This window comes from Macaca nemestrina, chromosome 20 (assembly GCF_043159975.1).
Source record: "Macaca nemestrina isolate mMacNem1 chromosome 20, mMacNem.hap1, whole genome shotgun sequence".
Taxonomy (NCBI): Eukaryota; Metazoa; Chordata; class Mammalia; order Primates; family Cercopithecidae; genus Macaca; species Macaca nemestrina.
Genome location: NC_092144.1, coordinates 17034077 through 17054470, shown reverse-complemented (window position 1 = coordinate 17054470; position 20394 = coordinate 17034077). Strand labels below are relative to the sequence as shown.

General features: G+C 49.0%; 1 protein-coding gene across 11 annotated transcripts in view; it reads right to left on the bottom strand.

The window, feature by feature from the left end:
* Positions 1-3483: 3483 nt before the first annotated feature.
* The window catches only part of LOC105486730 (FCH and mu domain containing endocytic adaptor 1), a 52019-nt gene continuing 35108 nt past the window's right edge, over positions 3484-20394 (bottom strand). For all 11 annotated transcript variants that reach the window (XM_071086724.1, XM_071086723.1, XM_071086716.1 and 8 more), the window contains 6 exons: positions 20237-20392; positions 19166-19298; positions 18478-18677; positions 16502-16557; positions 15305-15469; positions 3484-14868 (listed from right to left, as the gene is read on the bottom strand). In XM_071086724.1, coding sequence (XP_070942825.1) covers positions 14846-14868; positions 15305-15469; positions 16502-16557; positions 18478-18677; positions 19166-19298; positions 20237-20392 — 733 coding nt within the window. In that variant the 3' untranslated portion in view covers positions 3484-14845. The remainder of the gene's footprint in view (positions 14869-15304; positions 15470-16501; positions 16558-18477; positions 18678-19165; positions 19299-20236; positions 20393-20394) is intronic.

Genomic DNA, 20394 nt, shown 5'->3' with positions numbered 1-20394 from the left:
CCCTCCCACCGGACTTCACGCCTTCCCGCCTCCCTCCGCCTTCGCCTCCTGCCAGGCCCCCTCTTCCAGCTGAGCTGAGTAGTTTCCTGGTGGCCCAGGCGAGTACCCCGCCGGCTCCTCCCTCCCCGGCCACGCCCCTTCCCCTCCCCGGGCCCGGCCCCCACCTCTGCCATTTCCCTCTTGCCACCCTCGCCCCTCTCGGGGCGCACGACCCCACCCTGGGTCTGGTCCGCTGCTAGGGAATCTGGAGAATGAGCTCCCCGTGGCTGGAGATGAACAAGCAACGCCTTGCGGGTTCCTGGCACAGAGCCCTGTCAGCGTTGGCCCACGTGTGTTCGGTGAAGAAATGATTGGATAAGGCCGTGGGGGAGGGAGGGAGGCAGGCTCTCTGCAGGGGGTTCAAAGATTCCTGAACCCCCTCCAAAAAAAAAAAAAAGATTCCTGAACCCAGGGCTGGGCGCGGTGGCTCACTCCTGTACTTTGGGAGACCGAGGGGGGCGGATCGCCTGAACCCAGGAGTTTGAGACCAGCCTGGGCAACATAGTGAGATTCCATCTCTATATTTTAAATAATTCCAGGACCCAAAAACCTACGATGTGCCCCCAGACATCCCTGGCATTTGGAAAGGTTCTGGAAGTCGAAAATCAGACAGATTTGTAGTCTTTTCTTTTTTTCTTTTTTTTGAGAGACAGGATCTCGTTTTTTCACCCAGGCTAGAGTGCAATGGTGTGATCTCGGCTCGCTACAATGTCGACCTCCCCAGTTCAAGCGATCCTCCCACCTCAGCCTCCTGAGTAGCTGGGACTACAGGCACCGGCCAGCATGCCTGGCTAATTTTTGTCATTTTTCTAGATATGGGGTTTTGACATATTGCCCAGGCTGGTCTTAACTGTGGGCCTCAAGTGACCCGCCTGCCTCAGATCCCCAAAGTGCTGAATTATAGACGTGAGCCACTGCATCTGGCCTCAGATTTGTAGATTTTTAGGTTTGGGGTTGGCTAGGATTCAAACCCTGCCCTATGCTGCCTCTGAATCTCTAGAATATTCTAGCCTGGAGCCCGCGTTGGGAGCTCTGGGGTTGGGGAAGTCCAGGTGTGTGAGCTGGGCTATGGTTTCAGAAAGCCATCCCTGTTTCTTCCCGAGGAGGAAGCCGAGATGTATTCATGGCCTGGCTGTGCCTCAGTTTCCTCACCTGTAAAATGTAAGAAATAGCTCCTGGGTCCTCTAGATGGGAGAGGTCTGGGGAGTGAACCCTCAGAGCAAATGCATGATTAAAACTGTATGGAAGGCAATTACCGGAAATGTCATAGTGTCAAATGTGGCACTACTGTTCTCAGTGGTACCAGGTGCACACACTCTCTTACTGTGATAAATCCTCGGACTTTGATTCAGAGTCTATGCTCAGCCTATTGGGCCCCTGGGTTCTCCAAGTCATGGGCCCCAGGAAGGGAGTTGTTGGCCGGGAAGGAGCCGGAACGGAGCCGGAATCAAAAGTCCCGTGCTGCCTGGGCGGGGCGCCTCACCCCTGTAATCCCAGCATTTTGGAAGGCTGAGGTGGGCAGATCATGCTGGTAATCCCAGCACCTGCCAAGGCCAAAGTTGGTGGGTCACCTGAGGTCAGGAGTTTGAGACCAGCCTGGCCAACATGACGAAACCCTTTCTCTACTAAAACATACAAAAATTAGCCAGGCATACTGGCGGGCACCTGTAATCCTAGTTACTGGGGAGGCTGAGGCAGGAGAATCACTTGAACCTGGGAGGTAGAGGTTGCAGTGAGCAGAGATCATGCCACTACACTCCAGTCTGGGAGAAGAGTGAGACTCCGTCTCATAAAAAAACAAAAAGACAAAAAAACTAGCCAGGTGTGGTGGCAGGCGCCTGTGATCCCAGCTGCTCAGGAGGCTGAGGCAGGAGAATCGCTTGAACCTGGGAGGTAGAGGTTGCAGTGAGCAGAGATCATGCCACTACACTCCAGTCTGGGAGAAGAGTGAGACTCTGTCTCATAAAAAACAAAAAGACAAAAAAACTAGCCAGGTGTGGGCAGGTGCCTGTAATCCCAGCTGCTCAGGAGGCTGAGGCAGGAGAATCGCTTGAACCTGGGAGGTAGAGGTTGCAGTGAGCAGAGATAGCACCACTACACTCCAGCCTGCGCGACAGAGCGAGACTCCATCTCAAAAAAAAAAAAAAAAAAGTACCATCCTGTGACAGGGTCCCGGCCCATCCCCTCCTCCACCAGGTGCTGGCTCTCCATAATTGAGGGTGCTGGAAGGATGTGAGCTCTAGCCCCGCCCCACTCACCTAGGAAACTGAACGCTCCTACCCTTTTCCCATGTGTAAGACATGCAGACACCTGAGCCCCCAGTCCTTTTAAACCGGGTGATTCTGGGGTTCACTGGATGCAATAGAGTGAATTCTGGTGGTGAAGGGCCTGGGTTCAAATACAGACTAGAATGACCCTATGATCCCGCCATTGCCCTCTTAGGTATCTACCCAAAGGAACTGAAAACAGGTGTTCAAACAAATGCTTGCATAGACAAGTTCATAGCATGATTCACAATGCTCTTTTCAGCTGTTTGGGTGGAGGTAACCCACCCAAATGTCCAGTGGATGAATGTATAAACAATATGTGGTCCATCAGTGGAGTCTTGAGTCTTTTTTTTTTTTTTTTTTTTGAGACGGAGTTTCACTCTGTCACCCAGGCTGGAGTGCAGTGGCAGGATCTTGGCTCACTGCAACCTCTACTTCCCAGGTTCAAGTGATTCTCCTGCCTCAGTTTCCCGAATAGCTGGGATTACAGACACCTGCCACCATGCCCAGCTACTTTTTGTATTTTTAGTAGAGATGGGGGTTTCACCATGTTGCCCGGGCTGGTCTTGAACCCCTGACCTCAAGCAATCCACCTGCCTTGGCCTCCCAAAGTGCTGGGGTTACAGGTGTGAGCCACTGTGCCCTGCCTGGAGTTTTATTAAGCCATCAGAAATACTAAAGTCCTGGCCAGGCGCGGTAGCTCATGCCTGTAATCCCAGCACTTTGGGAGGCTGAGACGGGCAGATCACTTGAGGTCAGGAGTTCGAGACCAGCTTGGCCAACATGGCAAAATCCCGTCTCTACTAAAAATACAAAAATTAGCTGGGCATAGTGGTGCATGCTTGTAATGCCAGCTACTCGGGGAGCTGAAGCAGGAGAACTGCTCAAATCCAGGAGATGGAGGTTGCAGTGAGCCGAGATCATGCCACTGCACTCCAGCCTGGGTGACAGAGTGAGAGACTGAAGTCCTGTTAAGATATTGAAGTCCTGATCCATGCTACAACGGGGATGAAACTCAAAAACACGATGCTGAGTGAAAGAAGCCAGACACAAAAGGCCACGTGTTGTATGATTCCATTTATATGATGAAGGGGTGGCCTGCCCCTCCACACCTGTGGGTGTTTCTCGTTAGGTGGAACGAGAGACTTGAGAAAAGAAATAAGACACAGAGACAAAGTATAGAGAAAGAAAAGCGGGGGCCCAGGGGACCGGCGCTCAGCTTACAGAGGACCCACGCCGGCACCGGCCTCTGAGTTCCCTTAGTATTTATAGATAATTATCTTTACCATCTTAAAGATAAGGGAGTGGCAGGACAATAGGATCATTTTTAGGGAGGAAATTAGCAGTAAGACATAAGAACAAGGATCTGTGACATGAATAAGTTTAAAGGAAAATCCTGTGCCTTGAGATAAACCTTTTAGCAACATTGTTTCATCCTATCACATGGGAATAAACCTTGGACAATACCCAGCTTTTCTAGGAACAAAGTCACACCCTGCACGCCCAAAATCCATTAAACCTTGAGTTACCACAGCACATGTCTCTTGCAAGGACAAGGTTGGGGGTAGGGTCACAGATTAACAGCATCTCAAATACAGAACAAAATGGAGTCTCTTATGTCTACTTCTTTCTATATAGACACAGTAACAGGCTGATCTCTTTCTTTTCCCCACATTTCCCCCTTTTCTTTTCAACAAAACCACCATTGTCATCATGACACCGAGATTACATACTTCACAAAGTAACAGAATATCACAAAGCAAGTGGAGGCAGGATGAGATCACAGGATGGTGTTAAAATTAAAATTTTTGGGCATGCATAGTCATGGATAACATCTTATCAGAAAACAGGGTTTGAGAGCAGACAACCTGTCTGACCAAAATTTATTAGGTGGGAATTTCCTCATCCTAATAAGCCTGGGAGCGCTACAGGAGGCCGGGGCTTATTTCATCCCTTCGGCTTCAACCGTAAAAGGCGGCACGCCTCCAAGGGGGTCGTTTATAGGCCTACCCTCAGAGCGCATTCTCTTTCTCAGGGGTGTTCCTTGCTGAGAAAAAGAATTCAGCGATATTTCTCCCATTTGCATAATGAAAAGAGAAGAAATATGGCTCTGTTCCGTCCGGCTCACTGGCGGCCAGTTCAAGGTTGCCTCCCTTGTTCCCTGAACATTGCTGTTATCTTATTCTTTTTCCAAGATGCCCAGATTTCATATTGTTCAAACACACGTGCCCCACAAACAATTTGTGCAGTTAAGGCAATCATCACAGGGTCCTGAGGTGACATATATCCTCCTCAGTTTACAAAGAAGATGATAGAATTAAAAGATTAAAGTAAAGACAGACATAAGAAATTACAAAAGTATTAATTTTGGAGAACTAATAAATGTCCATGAAATCTTCACATTTTATGTTTTTCTGTCGTGGCTTCAGCCAGTCCCTGTGTTCAAGGTCCCTGACTTCCCGCAACGTTCTCCCTCCCTTTTCCTCTATATAAATGTGCCATGGTGATGAAGGCTTGTTCGTTAGTCAATGGTGCTCGATTGCGGTGTTTCTGTCTCCGTGGAGGCGCTTTTCTTTGCATCTCCGATGGGTTCATTGTAGAACTTCAAATGTTTAGTGGGTATCCAAACAGGAAGCTGATTTGCTCCTGGTGAAACACAAGCAAAACCTCTTCCCCAGGTTATCACCTTCCCTATTTCCCATGTCTTATTTTTGTTGTCTTTCCACCAAATCAGTTTTCCTTCATGTGGACTGTTCTTTTTACCAGTAAGATGTTGTTCTGCAGAAGTAGTAGTCTGATTTCTATAAATGTTTAAAAAATTTAAAGTATAGAGTGCTAGATTAAGCTGCATCTGAGGAGTGGTACACTCCTTACTGTCTCCCCCTTTTTTTTGTTTAATTAATTGAGTTTTGAGTGTTCTATTAGTTCTTTCAACTATGGCCTGTCCTTGGGAATTATAAGGAATTCCTGTTGTATGTGTAATATTCCACTGATTTAAGAATTTTTGGAAAGCTTTACTACAATAACCTGGTCCATTGTCAGTTTTAATTTTTTCTGGAACTCCCATTACAGCAAAACAAGATAATAAATGTTTTTTAACATGGGAAGTACTTTCTCCTGTCTGGCATGTTGCCCATATGAAATGTGAATAAGTATCAACTGTTACATGAACATATGATAATTTTCCAAATGAAGGTACATGGGTAACATCCATTTGCCATAATGCATTAGGACACAGACCTCTGGGATTCACTCCTGCCTCTTGAGTGGGCAGGTGTAGTACTTGACACTGGGTGCAATGTCGTACAATATCTTTTGCCTGTTTCCATGTGACATCAAATTTGTTTTTTAACCCTGCTGCATTTACATGAGTCAAAGCATGAAGTTCTTGTGCTTTTATGAATGCAGAGGATACCAGTAAGTCAGCTTGTTCATTTGCTATAGTTAAAGGTCCTGGCAAATTAGTGTGTGCTCGAATATGAGTAATATAAAATGGGAAATTCCTTTTTCTTACAGTTTGTTGTAATAAATTAAACAACTGGTTTAACTGATCATCCATGCTATATTTAATTAGAGCTGTCTCAACATCCCTTGTAGTCTGTACTACATATGCAGAATCTGATATAATATTAACAGGTTGATTAAAATCTTGTAACACTGTAATGACTGCAACCAACTCTGCTCTTTGAGCTGATTGATACTGAGTTTTGATTACTCGCTCTTTTGGTCCTGTGTAAGCCGCTTTTCCATTGCTGGAACCATCAGTAAATACTGTCAGAGCATTTTCTAAAGGCTCATGTCTGGTAATTTTAGGTAAAATCCAAGTAGTCAATTTTAAAAACTGGAAGATTTTTGTTTTTGGGTAATGATTATCAATAACTCCCACAAAATTAGCAAGGCCAATCTGCCATGCACCAGAATTGATAAAGGCTTGCCTAACTTGTTCCTTGGTTAAAGGAACAACTATTTTGTCTGGGTCATTACCACACAATTTTATTATCCGTAATCTTGCCTGACCAATTAATGTAGCTATTTGATCCAAGTACAATGTAAAAGTCTTAATTGTACTGTGAGAAAGAAATGACCACTCCACAAGATCAGTGTTTTGAATAATGATGCCTGTTGGAGAATGTGTAGTAGCAAAAATCAAAAGTTGGAGTGGGGCTAAAGGATCTATCCTATTTATTTGCGCTGACTGAATTTTTTCTTCCACTAATTTAATTTCTTTTGTTGCCTCTGGGGTTAATATTCTTTTACTATTTAAGTCTGGATCTCCTCTTAGGATAGAGAACAAATTTGACATGGCATAAGTAGGAATGCCTAGAGTTGGCCGAATCCAATTAATATCGCCTAACAATTTTTGAAAGTCATTTAAAGTTTTTAAAGTATCTTTTCTTATTTCTATTTTTTGTGGCTTAATTTTTCTACTTTCTATCTGCATCCCTAAATAATGAAAAGGAGCAGAGGTTTGGATCTTATCCGATGCTATTGTTAGTCCTGCGTTGGCAACCTCTGCTTGCAGAAATGTGTAACAGTCAATTAATTTTTCTCTTGTTTCTGCAGCACATAAAATATCATCAATATAGTGAATGATATAACAATCTGAAAATTTGTCTCTAACTGGTTGAAGGACTTGACCTACGAAAGTTTGACAAATAGTTGGACTATTAAGCATTCCCTGAGGTAGTACTTTCCACTGGAACCTGGTGGCTGGTTCTTTATTATTTATGGCTGGTATAGTAAAGGCAAATTTTTCACAATCTTGCTCTGCCAGAGGAATGGTAAAAAAGCAATCCTTAAGATCAATTATAATTAAAGGCCAGTCTTTTGGGATCATGGCCGGAGAGGGCAATCCGGGTTGAAGAGGCCCCATGGGTTGAATTACAGCATTTACGGCTCTTAAGTCCATTAACATACGCCATTTGCCTGATTTTTTCTGAATTACAAATACAGGAGAATACCAGGGTGAGAATGAAGGCTCAATGTGTCCTTTTTTAAATTGTTCCTTTGCTAATGAATGTAAAGCCTCCAGTTTTTGCTTCGGTAGCGGCCACTGATTTACCCATACCGGTTTTTCTGTTTTCCAAGTTAATGGAATGGGTTTAGGAGGCGCTACAGTGGCCGCCCCAAAAAAGGATACCCTATTCCTTTTCTTTCTTGATTTTTCTTAGTCTCAATTGGGACTTTAATGCCATTTTCATTTTTTCCTAACCCCTTTCCTGGTATATATCCCATCTTAGTTATGATTTTTTGACTCGTGGGGCTGTATAATGGAGCGGGCATAATGATTTCCGCACCCCATTGCTGTAATAAATCTCGACCCCATAGATTAACAGGAATTGAAGTAATCATTGGCTGAACAGTACTTTCTTGATTATCTGGTCCTAAGCAATGTAAAATCATTGTACTTTCGTACACTTCTGAAGCTGTGCCTACGCCGACAAGTCTTGTAACAGCCTTTTGTTTAGGCCAATTTTTTGGCCATTGATTTAAAGCAATGACAGAGATATCTGCTCCAGTGTCTACTAACCCTTCAAACTGTTTTCCTTGAATAATGGCCTTACACACAGGTCTGCTCTCAGAGACCAGATTTGCCCAATATGCAGCCTTTCCTGTCTGATCAGTGCTTCCGAACCCTCCTGTTCTTTTTATCTCACTGTTTCCAACTTTAATATAAGGTAGAAGTAATAGTTGAGCAATCCTGTCTCCTGGACTGGCACTCCAAGGAACTGAGGAACTAATAACCAATTAAATTTCACCTTTATAGTCTGAATCAACCACACCAGTATGAATTTGAACTCCTTTTAGATTTAAACTTGATCTTCCTAAGATTAGTCCTACAGTCCCCTCAGGCAATGGGCCATATACCCCTGTGGGGATTTTTCGAGGAGGCTCCCCTGGAAGCAGAGAGACTGCTTGTATGGTGCATAAATCTACTGCTGCACCCCGTTTGTGGCGGGGGATAATTGCTGTATTGTGATAACTGGCTTATTCCCTGAGACACTTGTGGCAGTGGGGGTTGTTGTTCCTGAAAACCCTGAGGAACACAGGGCTGAATTTGGAATGCCCCAGTTTGTTGCGGGGCCTGAGGCTGGCCCCTCCTCTCGTTTCCCGACAGTGGTTGCCCATTTTTATCAAATTTAGAACGACATTGATTACCCCAATGTTTTCCCTTTTTACATCTTGGACATAGGCCAGGTGGCTCTTTATCTGTTCTTGTAGTAGTTTGAGTAGTTACATTTTGTTTATTTGAGACTAGGCAATTCTTTTTTAGATGACCAATTTGACCACAATTATAACATCTTCCCCCAAATGTTCTAACCTGTCCTCCTAAAGCAACTCCTGTGATTGCTTGAGCCATAAGCATAGCTTTATGCATAGCTCCTCCAATTCCATCGCAGGCCTTAACGTACTCTGAGATTACATCTGATCCTGCGGGAACCCTTCCTTTTAATGGCTTAATGGCTGATTGACAATCAGGATTGGCGTTTTCATATGCCATCAACTCCACTATGACCTTACGGGCATTCTCATCGGTAATTGACTTTTGAGCAGCATCTTGAAGTCTTGCTACAAAATCAGGGTAGGGCTCTTTAGAGCCTTGTCTTATTGTATTAAAGGAGGGGCAGGCGGTTCCTGGGTCTTGGATTTTCTCCCAGGCCCTAAGGCAGATAGCCCTGATTTGCTCAATGGCCTCATTTGGCATTATTACTTGTTGGTCAACAGTGCTCCAATTTTGACCTATTCCTAATAGTTGATCTGCATCTATGTCAATTGGAGGATTGGCAGTCCTATTTTTTCGGACCTGTACTTGTGCCCCATCAATCCACCAAGTCTTAAATTGTAAAAATTGAGAGGGTGAGAGTGAGGATTTTGCCAGAATCTCCCAATCATAAGGAATGAGTCTATGTCCATGAGCAATGGAATCTAATAATGTTCTCATGTAAGGAGAGTTGGGTCCATACTGTTTTACTCCCTCTTTCATTTCTTTTAGCATTTTTATAGAAAAAGACTTATATCTGGCTTCAGCTACGGGAAGCTCTCCCTCTTGGGCCCCTTCTCCAGGTGGTCTTGCTTCTAATATTACTGGGAATTGCCACGCCTCAATATCTCCTTGTTTTCTTGCCTCATCAATAATTTTATGTAACGCACTACCCTGTGTACTAGGCGGTGCTGTAGGATTAAGTCTCATGGTGGGCGGTTGAGGATATGGTACCCTGCCCTGTGGTGCTGGAAATGTTCCTGGCTGTCCACACAGATTTTCTGGGGGCAACCGATACTGCAGTTCGGCTGGCAGCCAGTATTGATAGGCTACTGGCGGCTGGGTCTTATCTTCTACCGGCTGATATTGTGGACACTGCATTTGGAATGGCATTGCCATGACAGAGACTCTATCTTTTTCTATTTGATCTTCTTTTGGAGTTTGTACTTGTTTAACCTGCATTTGAGGTTGTAAATTTACAGGCATCTGAGCTGCTGGAAGAGCAGTTGGCCATCGTGGTTTAGACTCTGATGGCTCTGCTAATTCTGGATTTTTTTCTTCTAATTTTAACATTTCAGGATATACTACCTCCTGTAATTGATTATTGTCAACATTTTGCGTTGACCGAGCCATAGCCGGCTCTGATACACATTCACAGTGTGAACTTTCCTTTCCTTTCCGGGATTCTATCCCTGCCTCTTTTTCACAATCTACTGCACAGCTTTTAGGGACATCAGAAATTGGAACGCTATCTTCTTCTGTTTGAAATGGTTCTAAAGCTACTTTAATAATGACCCAATCATTCCATACTGTGAGCGGAATGATTTTACCTTCCCTGCTTGCTTGTTTTAATTCTTTGCCAATTTTTTCCCAATCTTTTAGATCTAAAGTTCCCTGTTCCGGAAACCATGGACAAAACTGCTCTATTGTTTGAAACAGCGTAATTAGATTTTTGGTAGAGACTTTAACTCCCCCTCTTTTTTTTTTTTTTTTTTTTTTTTGAGACGGAGTCTTGCTCTGTCACCCAGGCTGGAGTGCAGTGGCCGGATCTCAGCTCACTGCAAGCTCCGCCTCCCGGGTTTACGCCATTCTCCTGCCTCAGCCTCCCGAGTAGCTGGGACTACAGGCGCCCACCACCTCGCCCGGCTATTTTTTTGTATTTTTTAGTAGAGACGGGGTTTCACCGTGTTAGCCGGGATCGTCTCTCGATCTCCTGACCTCGTGATCCGCCCATCTCGGCCTCCCAAAGTGCTGGGATTACAGGCTTGAGCCACCGCGCCCGGCCAACTCCCCCTCTTTTTAAGAGAATTTTAATAAAGCTGCGATAAGAGGCATATTTACTCTTAGTTTGCCCCATTGTTACCCTAGGTTCTTCCGAGCGCACAAGCTTACCGCAAGGCTGACTGTAGACGTACTCGGGAGTCTCTCGTCGACTTGTCCTCAATGACCACGCTCCAGCGTACCTTCACCTTAGAGAAAAGCTTCCACGTTGGGCACCAGATGAAGGGGTGGCCTGCCCCTCCACACCTGTGGGTGTTTCTCGTTAGGTGGAACGAGAGACTTGAGAAAAGAAATAAGACACAGAGACAAAGTATAGAGAAAGAAAAGCGGGGGCCCAGGGGACCGGCGCTCAGCTTACAGAGGACCCACGCCGGCACCGGCCTCTGAGTTCCCTTAGTATTTATAGATAATTATCTTTACCATCTTAAAGATAAGGGAGTGGCAGGACAATAGGATCATTTTTAGGGAGGAAATTAGCAGTAAGACATAAGAACAAGGATCTGTGACGTGAATAAGTTTAAAGGAAAATCCTGTGCCTTGAGATAAACCTTTTAGCAACATTGTTTCATCCTATCACATGGGAATAAACCTTGGACAATACCCAGCTTTTCTAGGAACAAAGTCACACCCTGCACGCCCAAAATCCATTAAACCTTGAGTCACCACAGCACATGTCTCTTGCAAGGACAAGGTTGGGGGTAGGGTCACAGATTAACAGCATCTCAAATACAGAACAAAATGGAGTCTCTTATGTCTACTTCTTTCTATATAGACACAGTAACAGGCTGATCTCTTTCTTTTCCCCACAATATGAAATGCCCAGAGCAGGCAAATCCAGAGAGACAGGAAGCGGATGAGTGGTTGCCAGGGGCTGTGGGAGGGGAAATGGGGCATGACTGCTGAAGGGGACGGGGTTTCCTTTCCAAGGGGATGAAGATGTGCTGAAATTAGATAAAGGGTGTGGCTGTACAGTATTATGAATATACTGAAACTCACTGAATTGTTCACCTTATAGTGGTTCATTTTTTGTTTTGTGAATTTCAGCTCAAAAGAAAATCCAGTTAGGTCACTTACCAGCTGGGGGTGGCCTCTGACACGTGACCCAGTTGATGGCGCAGTGCCAACGGATCACTCTGTGTCACAGCTGAGGTTTTAAGGCCACCCGGGTGGAAGAGACCAGGGCATGTAAACTGAATAATGGAATCACGCCTGCCCGGGGTTGGCAGGTTTAACCGGTTCCATGCCCTCTCTTTTGGAATTCACTCTTCTAAGACAGGTTATGTCACACCTGCTCTGGAAGGTCGGGCAGTTAGAAGACCACACCTGGGAAAAATGCCTTCTGCGCTTTATTGTTTGCTTGTGTTTTTTGTGTTGTCTTTGTTTGTTTGAGATGCAGTCTTGCTCTGTCACCCAGGCTGGAGTGCAGTGGCGCCATCTCGTCTCACTGCAACCTCCACCTGCCGGATTCAAGCAATTCTCCTGCCTCAGCCTCCCCAGTAGCTGAGATTACAGGCACCTGCCACCACGCCCAGCTAACTTTTGTATTCTTAGTAGAGATGGGGTTTCACCATGTTGGCCAGGCTGGTCTCGAACTCCTGGCCTCAACTCCTGGCCATGTTGGCCAAAGTGCTGGGATTACAGGCGTGAGCCAACACACCCAGCCCTGTTTGTTTGGTGTTTTTTTTTTTTTTGAGATGGAGTCTCACTCTGTCTCCCAGGCTGGAGTGCAGTGGCATGTTCTCAGCTCACTGCAACCTCCTCCTCCTCCTGGGCTCCAGCGATTCTCCTGCCTCAACCTCCCAAATAGCGGATTACAGGCGCCCACCACCACGCCTGGCTTATTTTTGTATTTTTAGTAGAGATGGGGTTCTACCATGTTGGCCAGGCTGGTCTTGAATTCCTGACCTCAAGTGATCTGCCTGCCTTGGCCTCCCAGAGTGCTGGACTTACAGGCATGAGTCACCATCCCAGATGACTTCTTCATTTTCAAAGGTGCCCAGCCTCATGTGTGTCCCAAGGAAGGCCAATTAAAACTACTTGGAGGTGCCATGTACCTGCCACTTATGAGACAGGAAAGAACCCACACCCAGATCAGGCTACATTATGAGGAGGCGATGGCAAACAAATTTTGATTTTGTCACCTCTATAAAGCTGCAGCTCTCTCCAACACCCAGGGCCCCACTGCGCAGGTGTGGTCTCTGAATTTACAGCCTAGATGCTAAGACCTGCAAGTGAGAAGACATGAAGGGCTTGGAAGTCCCTGGGCTGTTTGTAGCCAGACAGGGCAGGTGCTGCAGCCACCTCTGCCCCCATTTGATGCCCCAACTCCTATAATCATCATTCCTTCCTACAGTTGACTTTTTTTTTGTTGTTTTTATTTTGTTTTGTTTTGATACAGGGTCTCACTCTGTCGCCCAGACTGGAGCGCAGTGGTGCAATCTGGGCTCATCGCTACTTCTGCTTCCCAGGCTCAAGGAATTCTCCTGCCTCAGCCTCCTAGGTAGCTGGGACTACAGGTACATACCACTATCACCTGGCCAATTTTTGTATTTTGAGGGGAGACGGGGTTTCACCATGTTGGCCAGGCTGGTCTTGAACTCCTGACCTCAAATGGTCCACCTGCCTCGGCCTCCCAAAGTGCTGGGATTATAGGCATGAGCCACCCTACCCGGCCTATTTTGTTTTAAGAGACAGTGTCTCACTCTGTGGCTGCCCAGGTTGGAGAGCACCAGTGTGATCTTAGCTCACTGTAGCCTCAACCTCCTGGGCTCAATTGATCCTCCTGCCTCAGCCTCCTGAGTAGCTCGGACCATAGGCGTGTGCCACCATGTTTGGTCAATTTTCCTATTTTTGTAGAAACAGGGGGTCTTGCTATTTTCCCAGGCTGGTCTTGAACTCCTGGTCTCAAGTGATCCTCCTGCCTCAGCCTCCCAAAGCATTGGGATTACAGGTGTGAGCCACGGTGCCCAACTCTCAGCCAATGTTAATTATGCACTTGCTTTGCGCCAGGAATGCTCCCTGAACCTCTCCCAACTACAGGATTCCTCCCACCTTACAGACAAGGAAACCAAGGCACAGCCAGAGGCACTCTCTCTTTCGAGGACAGGGTGGGAGGATCAGAGAAAGCGCACAGCAGGTCTCAGGCCAAATCCCGCCTCCTCCTTCCTTCCTTTTGAGCTTCGTCCATTCTGGGCTTGCTCTCTGGGGTCTGTACAGCCTCAAGGTCAGGAACATGGGACCTGGTTCCCTGAATGTCCATCAGGACCTAAGACTGTCCACTGGGCTCGGACCTGCTCCCCACTGCAGTCTCTGTTACTGCTTCTGTCCTGCCCTCCCCAGCAGGCCACTCTTGCACACCTGCACCAATGCCGACCCTCCTCCTAGGGCTCCCAAAGCTGCCTGGTACTACTGGGGGTTTTGCCCTATAGTCGGCACTCTTCTAAGTGTGTGACCTCCCACAGATACCCAGTGAGGTGAGTTGCAGATGCGCTAACTGAGGCTCAAGTCCCACGCTCAAAATCACACAGCCAGTGGCAGCCAAGCAGGTTCTTCACTCAGGCTTCCTATCTCCACTTCCTGGCTTCCAAGGACTTTGTCCCGCTCACAGCTCTCTCCCCGCTACATGGTATACAGTAGATACTCAATTAATGTTTGTAGGTTGACTAATTGCTTCCTCACTGAAATAACAACCTTCTATCACTTTGCTTGGGATGCCCATGCCTAGCTTGCAAACTCCTACTCATACCTCAAAATCCCATTTATAATGGCCCCTCGTTAGAAAGTTTTCCTGACTGCTTGGGAAGACTCCTGGCACCCCTTTCTGGGCTTCTCTAGTCCTCCTCCCTCCCTCTAGCCCACCTCTGAGCCCATGGGGCTGCGGTGTCTGGTTCCTTCTCTCCCAGAATGGCCCTGTACAGGTTGAACGCAGTGCAGGGAGGGAGGTGCGTTAGTTCTCTCACATTCATCCGCCTTCTCTTCCTCCCCTCTCTGGCAATACAAAGGATACTTCCTGGAGCAGGAAAAGGTTTCCTTTTTTATTTTATTAGAAAATAAAGTGTTTATTCAAAGAACATTAAAAGGCCAGGACCTGTGTGGGGGTTGGCATGAGGGGGAGGAGCGAATCTTGGGCTCAGCCGGCTGGGCATGGGGCTCCTCTCCGTGGAGTCTGGGCCTCAGGGAGACTGGGGCGGGAGGCCCCAGGGTCCAGCAGGAGGGTAGGGAGCGGTCAGCCAGCACCAGGGCGCAGTGTAGAGCTGGGGCGGCAGCATTTACGGGTTCAGCAGCTCACTAGGTACATCCCTGTGGGGGCGCAGCAGTGAGGGGGAGCGGTGGGGAGAAGGGGTACAGGAGGGGTTCCCCGGCTCTGACTCTGGGATGCTTCAATCATCCTTGTCCTCTTCAAAACACCCCTGTATCTCTTGTCCTTGCTGCCACTGGGCCCCAGGAGCCCCTTGTTGGGGGCAGGAGAACAGGGTGGGGCTGGAGGAGGGGATGGCAGGGGGGACTTCGGGCTCCCTGGTTTGGGTCCTTTCAAGGATGTCCTCCAGGGGCGAGCCCCAGACACATGGGGCCCTGACTCCTTGCCCACCTGTGCCCCCCATCTGGGGTCTCCTGGCCCCAACACCCACCTATCCTTCCCAAGGATCCCCACGCCCCAATCCCTCCCCACATCCCAGGGCTTGCCCCCAGCAAGGTCCCGGCTCCTGAGGTCACCCAGAGCAGGGCTGGGGAGTACCTGTGGCAAACCTCCTCTTCACCAGTGACATGCGGTAACCGCTGCCCACCAGTTCCAAGTCCACGCCCGACAGAGTGGCCCCCTCGCTGGTGAACTGTGCGGCCACGGGGCTAGGTGTGCTGGGCCCTGAGAGCGGCTCCCAGCTGGCAGAGAGGCGGCCAGAGCCTGGGGAGACCTGCAGTCAGCTGTGCCCTGGCACCAGCCGCATCCCAGCTGTGAAACAGGCTCCTCTTTGGCCCACACCTGAAGCCCTTTGTTCTGTGGCCTTCATGTGCCCCATCAGACCTCCCTTCAATCCCCTGCATCCGTCTCTCCTGGCATCCCTGGGCTTTGTGTGGCTGGCAAGGGAGTCCTGCCTCAGAGCCTTTGCACCTGCTGTGTCTTGCCATCTGGCCCTGGGACGCCCTCTCCTCCAGCTTTTTTTTTTTTTTTTTAGAGACAGGGTCTGGCTATGTTGCCCAGGCTGGAGTGTAGTGGTACAGTCATAGGTCACTGCAGCCTCCAACTCCTGGGCTCAAGTGATCCTCCCACCTGGGCCTCCCAAAGCACTGGGATTACAGACCTATGCCACTGTGCTCGGCCCTCCTCCAGCTTTTTTTTTTTTTTTTTTTGAGACAGTCTCACTCTGTCACCCTGGCCAGAGTGCGGTGGCATGATCTCAGCTCACTAAAACCTCCGCCTACTGGGTTCAAGCGATTCTCCTGCCTCAGCCTCCCGAGTAGCTGGGATCACAGATGCATGCCACCACGCCTGGCTAATTTTTATATTTTTAGTAGAGACGGGGTTTCACCATGCTGGCCAGGCTGGTCTTGAACTCCTGACCTCAAGTGATCCACCTGCCTTGGCCTCCCAAAGTGCTGGGATTACAGGCATGAGCCACTGCACCTGGCCTTTTTTGTTTGTTTTTTAGAGACAGGGTCTGGCTCTATTGCCCAGGCTAGAGTGCAGTGGTGCGATCATAGGTCACTGCAGACTCCAACTGCTGGAATCATGTGATCCTGCAGCCTGGGCCTCCCAAACCACTGGGATTACAGACTATGCCACCCAGCCCGGCCCTCCTCCAGCTTTTTAAAGCCTTCCTCAATGCCCATACTTGCCCGCCCTCAGTATGTCCCTAATTCTTCCCCAACATAAATAAGGGCCTCCCAGCTGACCCCAGTCCCTCCCACCCAGCCCTCATGCACAACCACAGCTCACCCCCTGCCTCAGACACATCTGGAAGCCTCCATGTGAGCCGCTTCTCCTCCAGGTTCCTGGCCGTGAGAGAATCTTGATCAGGGCTTCCCCACAGAGGATGCTGAGAGCCCAGGGTCCCGCCTCAGCGGCCTCCTGGCTGTGTGACCCCAGCAAACTTTCTCCCCCACTTCACCTCAATTTCCCCATCTGTGAAATGGGGGTGAGATATGGAACAGCCGCGGAGCCACACAGCCTTGCAGCACTTTTGTGTGTGTGTGTGTGTGTGTTTTGAGATGGTGCCTCACTCTGTTGCCCTGGCTGGTGTGCACTGGCGTGATCTCTGCTCACTGCAGCCTATGCCTCCCGGGTTCAAGCGATTCTCCTCCCTCAGCCTCCTGAGTAGCTGGGATTACAGACGCCCACCACCATGCCTGGCTACTTTTTGTATTTTTAGTAGAGACAGGGTTTCACCATATTGGCCAGGCTGGTCTCGAACTCCTGACCTCAGGTGATCCACCTGCCTGGGTCTTCCAAAGTGCTGGGATTACCGGCATAAGCCACCATGTCTGGCTTCCTTGCACTTTTAGATGATGCATTCTGTCCTATAAGTCTGGCTTTTTCACAGCAGACTTTTTTTTTTTTGTTTTTGTTTTTGTTTTTGTTTTTTTTCAAGACGGAGTCTCGCTCTGTTGCCCAGGCTGGAGTGCAGTGGCGCGATCTTGGCTCACTGCAAGCTCCGCCTCCTGGGTTCTCGCCATTCTCCTGCCTCAGCCTCCCGAGTAGCAGGGACTACAGGCGCCCGCCACCGCGCCCAGCTAATTTTTTGTATTTTTAGCAGAGACAGGGTTTCACCGTAGTCTCGATCTCCTGACCTTGTGATCCGCCTGCCTCGGCCTCCCAAAGTGCTGGGATTACAAGCGTGAGCCACCGCGCCCGGCCGACTTTTTTTTTTTAATTTAATTTTTGTTTTTTCTTTTTTTGAGATGAAGTCTCTTTCTGTCGCCCAGGCTGGAGTGCAGTGGCGCGATCTCAGCTCACTGCAAGCTCCGCCTCCCGGGTTCACACCATTCTCCTGCCTCAGCCTCCCAAGTAGCTGGGACTACAGGCGCCCGCCACCATGCCTGGCTAATTTCTTCTATTTTGTTTAGTAGAGACGGTGTTTCACCGTGTTAGCCAGGATGGTCTCAATCTCCTGACCTCGTGATCCGCCTGCCTCAGCCTCCCAAAGTGCTGGGATTACAGGGGTGACAATTTTTGTTTTTTAAGAGACAGTTGTCACCCAGGGTAACTCCCTGAAGCCTCAACTCCTGGGTTCAAGCGATCCTTCTGTCTCAGCCTGCTGAGTAGCTGGGACTACAAGAGCACACTACCATGACTGACTACTTTTTAAAATATTTTTTTTGCAAGGCTGGACACAGTGGCTCATGCCTATAATCCCGGTACTTTGGGAGGCCAAGGCGGGTGGATCACCTGAGGTCAGGAGTTCGAGACAAGCCTGGCCAACATGGTGAAACCCCACGTCTACTAAAAAAATACAAAAATCAGCTGGGCGTGTAGCAGGCCCTCGTAATCCCAGCTACTCGGGAGGCTGAGGCAGAGAAAAATCGCTTGAACCCGGGAGGCGGAGGTTGCAGTGAGCTGAGATCGTGCCACTGCGCTCCAACCTGCACGACAGAGTGAGACTTCATCTCAAAATAAATAAAATAAATAAATAAACAAAAATTTTTTTTGTAGCGATGAGGTCTCACTATATTGCCCAGGCTGGTCTCAAACTCCTGGCCTCAAGTGATCCTCCCACCTCAGCCTCCCAAAGCACTGCAATTACAGGCATGAGCCACAGCGCCTGGCCCTCATAATATCACCCTCAGTGCTAAGGAAGGTGGGCTCACAGTTAACGGTCAGGCCTAGGGTGCACCCTTTAACTGTTGCATCAAGGAGAAAGTCTGGGGTTATGGGGGAAACTGCTAAGTTTTCCTTGGCTTCCTGCACGCCCTCACCAGGTGGCGGCCGGTTGCAGGCGGACGTTGGTCACAGGTTCCCCCACAGGCAGCAGGATCTGGACGTTCGTGAGTGGCGTGGGCACAGCTGTGGCACCGGGCCGGTAGCCGTACTCCACTGAGACCTGGGTGAGGGTGGCCCCACACTGCCAGTGGGCACTGAGCTGCAGAGGCACAGACTGGGGACCCGGGCGGGAGAACTAGGAAGAATGAGAATGGGAGAGAGGACACAGCTTGGGCCATCCCGTCTTGCCACATCATGTGCTATTCAACCACTTGACCCCGCGATGCGCACACCGCCCCAAGGGGGCCCAATCACAGGGAGATTTGATGGATGAGAGGCTGTATTACACCAGGTTTCCAGCAGGGGGCAGGAGAGCGCCTCATTCTAACAAACTCTCCCAGGGAAGTTCAAGTGAAAGATTCCAGGGCTAGGCTGCTTCTAGTTCATATAAAGATGCTATCTGCAACAGGGGATGCATGCTCTCCCACACTGCCTACTCCTCCACCCTTCATTCCCCACCCACCCTGCCTACTCCCTCCAGCTCATCAGCTCTCACGGGTTGGATCTCTTGAGGTCAGGAGTTCGAGACCAGCCTGACCAACATGCAGGCGCCTCCAGGTCTGCTGCCAGCTCACCGTGTCCCCTACTCCACCACCTCCTCCCGGACCCATGCGGGTGGCACACCTGGTATCGCAGCAGCACCACGTTGTAGTAGGAGGCGGTGGGGTTCTGCTCTGCCTGGCGCTGCAGAGCCTCGGTCAGAGCTGCCATGTTGAGCCAGAAGTCTTTGGTCTCAGGGTCACTCTGGGAGGGGTCACTGCAGAAACCCGGACTGATCACCGCAATCCTCGGGACATGCCCTCCCAGGGCTCCCAGCATTCAATCTACCCCTTCCTAAAGATGTAATTTCCTGGTCCACCCTGGGCCCAGCAAAGCCCTACCTGGATGGTAGTGGTGGTGGCAGTAAAGGAGGGATGGAAAACAAGGGTCAGAGAGGGCAAGTTACTTGCCCCAGGCCACACAGCAAATCCCAGGAGGCGGCTGGGTGCGGTGGCTCATGCTTGTAATCCCAGCACTTTGGGAGGCTGAGACAGGTGGATCACCTGAGGTCAGGAGTTTAAGACCAGCCTGACCATCGTGGTGAAACCCCATTTCTACTAAAAATGCAAAAATCAGCCAGGCATGGTGGCACATGCCTGTAATCCCAGCTACTCAGGAGGCTGAGGCAGGAGAATCACTTGAACCCAGGAGGTGGAGGTTGCAGTGAGCCGAGATCGCACCACTGCACCCCAGCCTAGGCAACGATAGCAAAACTGTATCTCAAAACAATAATAATAATAATTAAAAAAAAAAAATCAGGCCGGGTGTGGTGGCTCACGCCTGTAATCCTAGCACTTTGGGAGGCCAAGGCAGACGGATTGCCTGAGCTCAGGAGTTCGAGACCAGCCTGGGCAACAAGGTGAAACCCTGTCTTTACTAAAATACAAAAGAAATTAGCTGAGTGTAGTGGCCTGTAATCCCAGCTACTCGGGAAGCTGAGGCAGGAGAACTGCTTGAACCCGGGAGGCGGAGTTGCAGTGAGCCAAGATCACGCCATTGCACTCCAGCCTGGGTGACAGAGCAAGACTCTATCTCTACAAAAAAAAAAAAAAAAAAAAAAAAAAATTCCCAGGAAGCAGAGAGGGAATTCAGAGCCCGGAAGCCCCTGACCCCCAGCAGCCTCCGAGGCCCTTTCCCACTGCCCATCCATAGTACCTGAAGAGCAGATCGGCGTTGGGCTGGAAGTGCTCAATAGGGGCTGTGTGTACAAGCCGGAAGCTGAGGACAGGTGGGGGTGGGGTCCCGCTGAACACACGCACGATGCCAGCAGGGAAGGTCATGGTCAGCTCCCCAGTTACTCGAGCCAGGCAGCT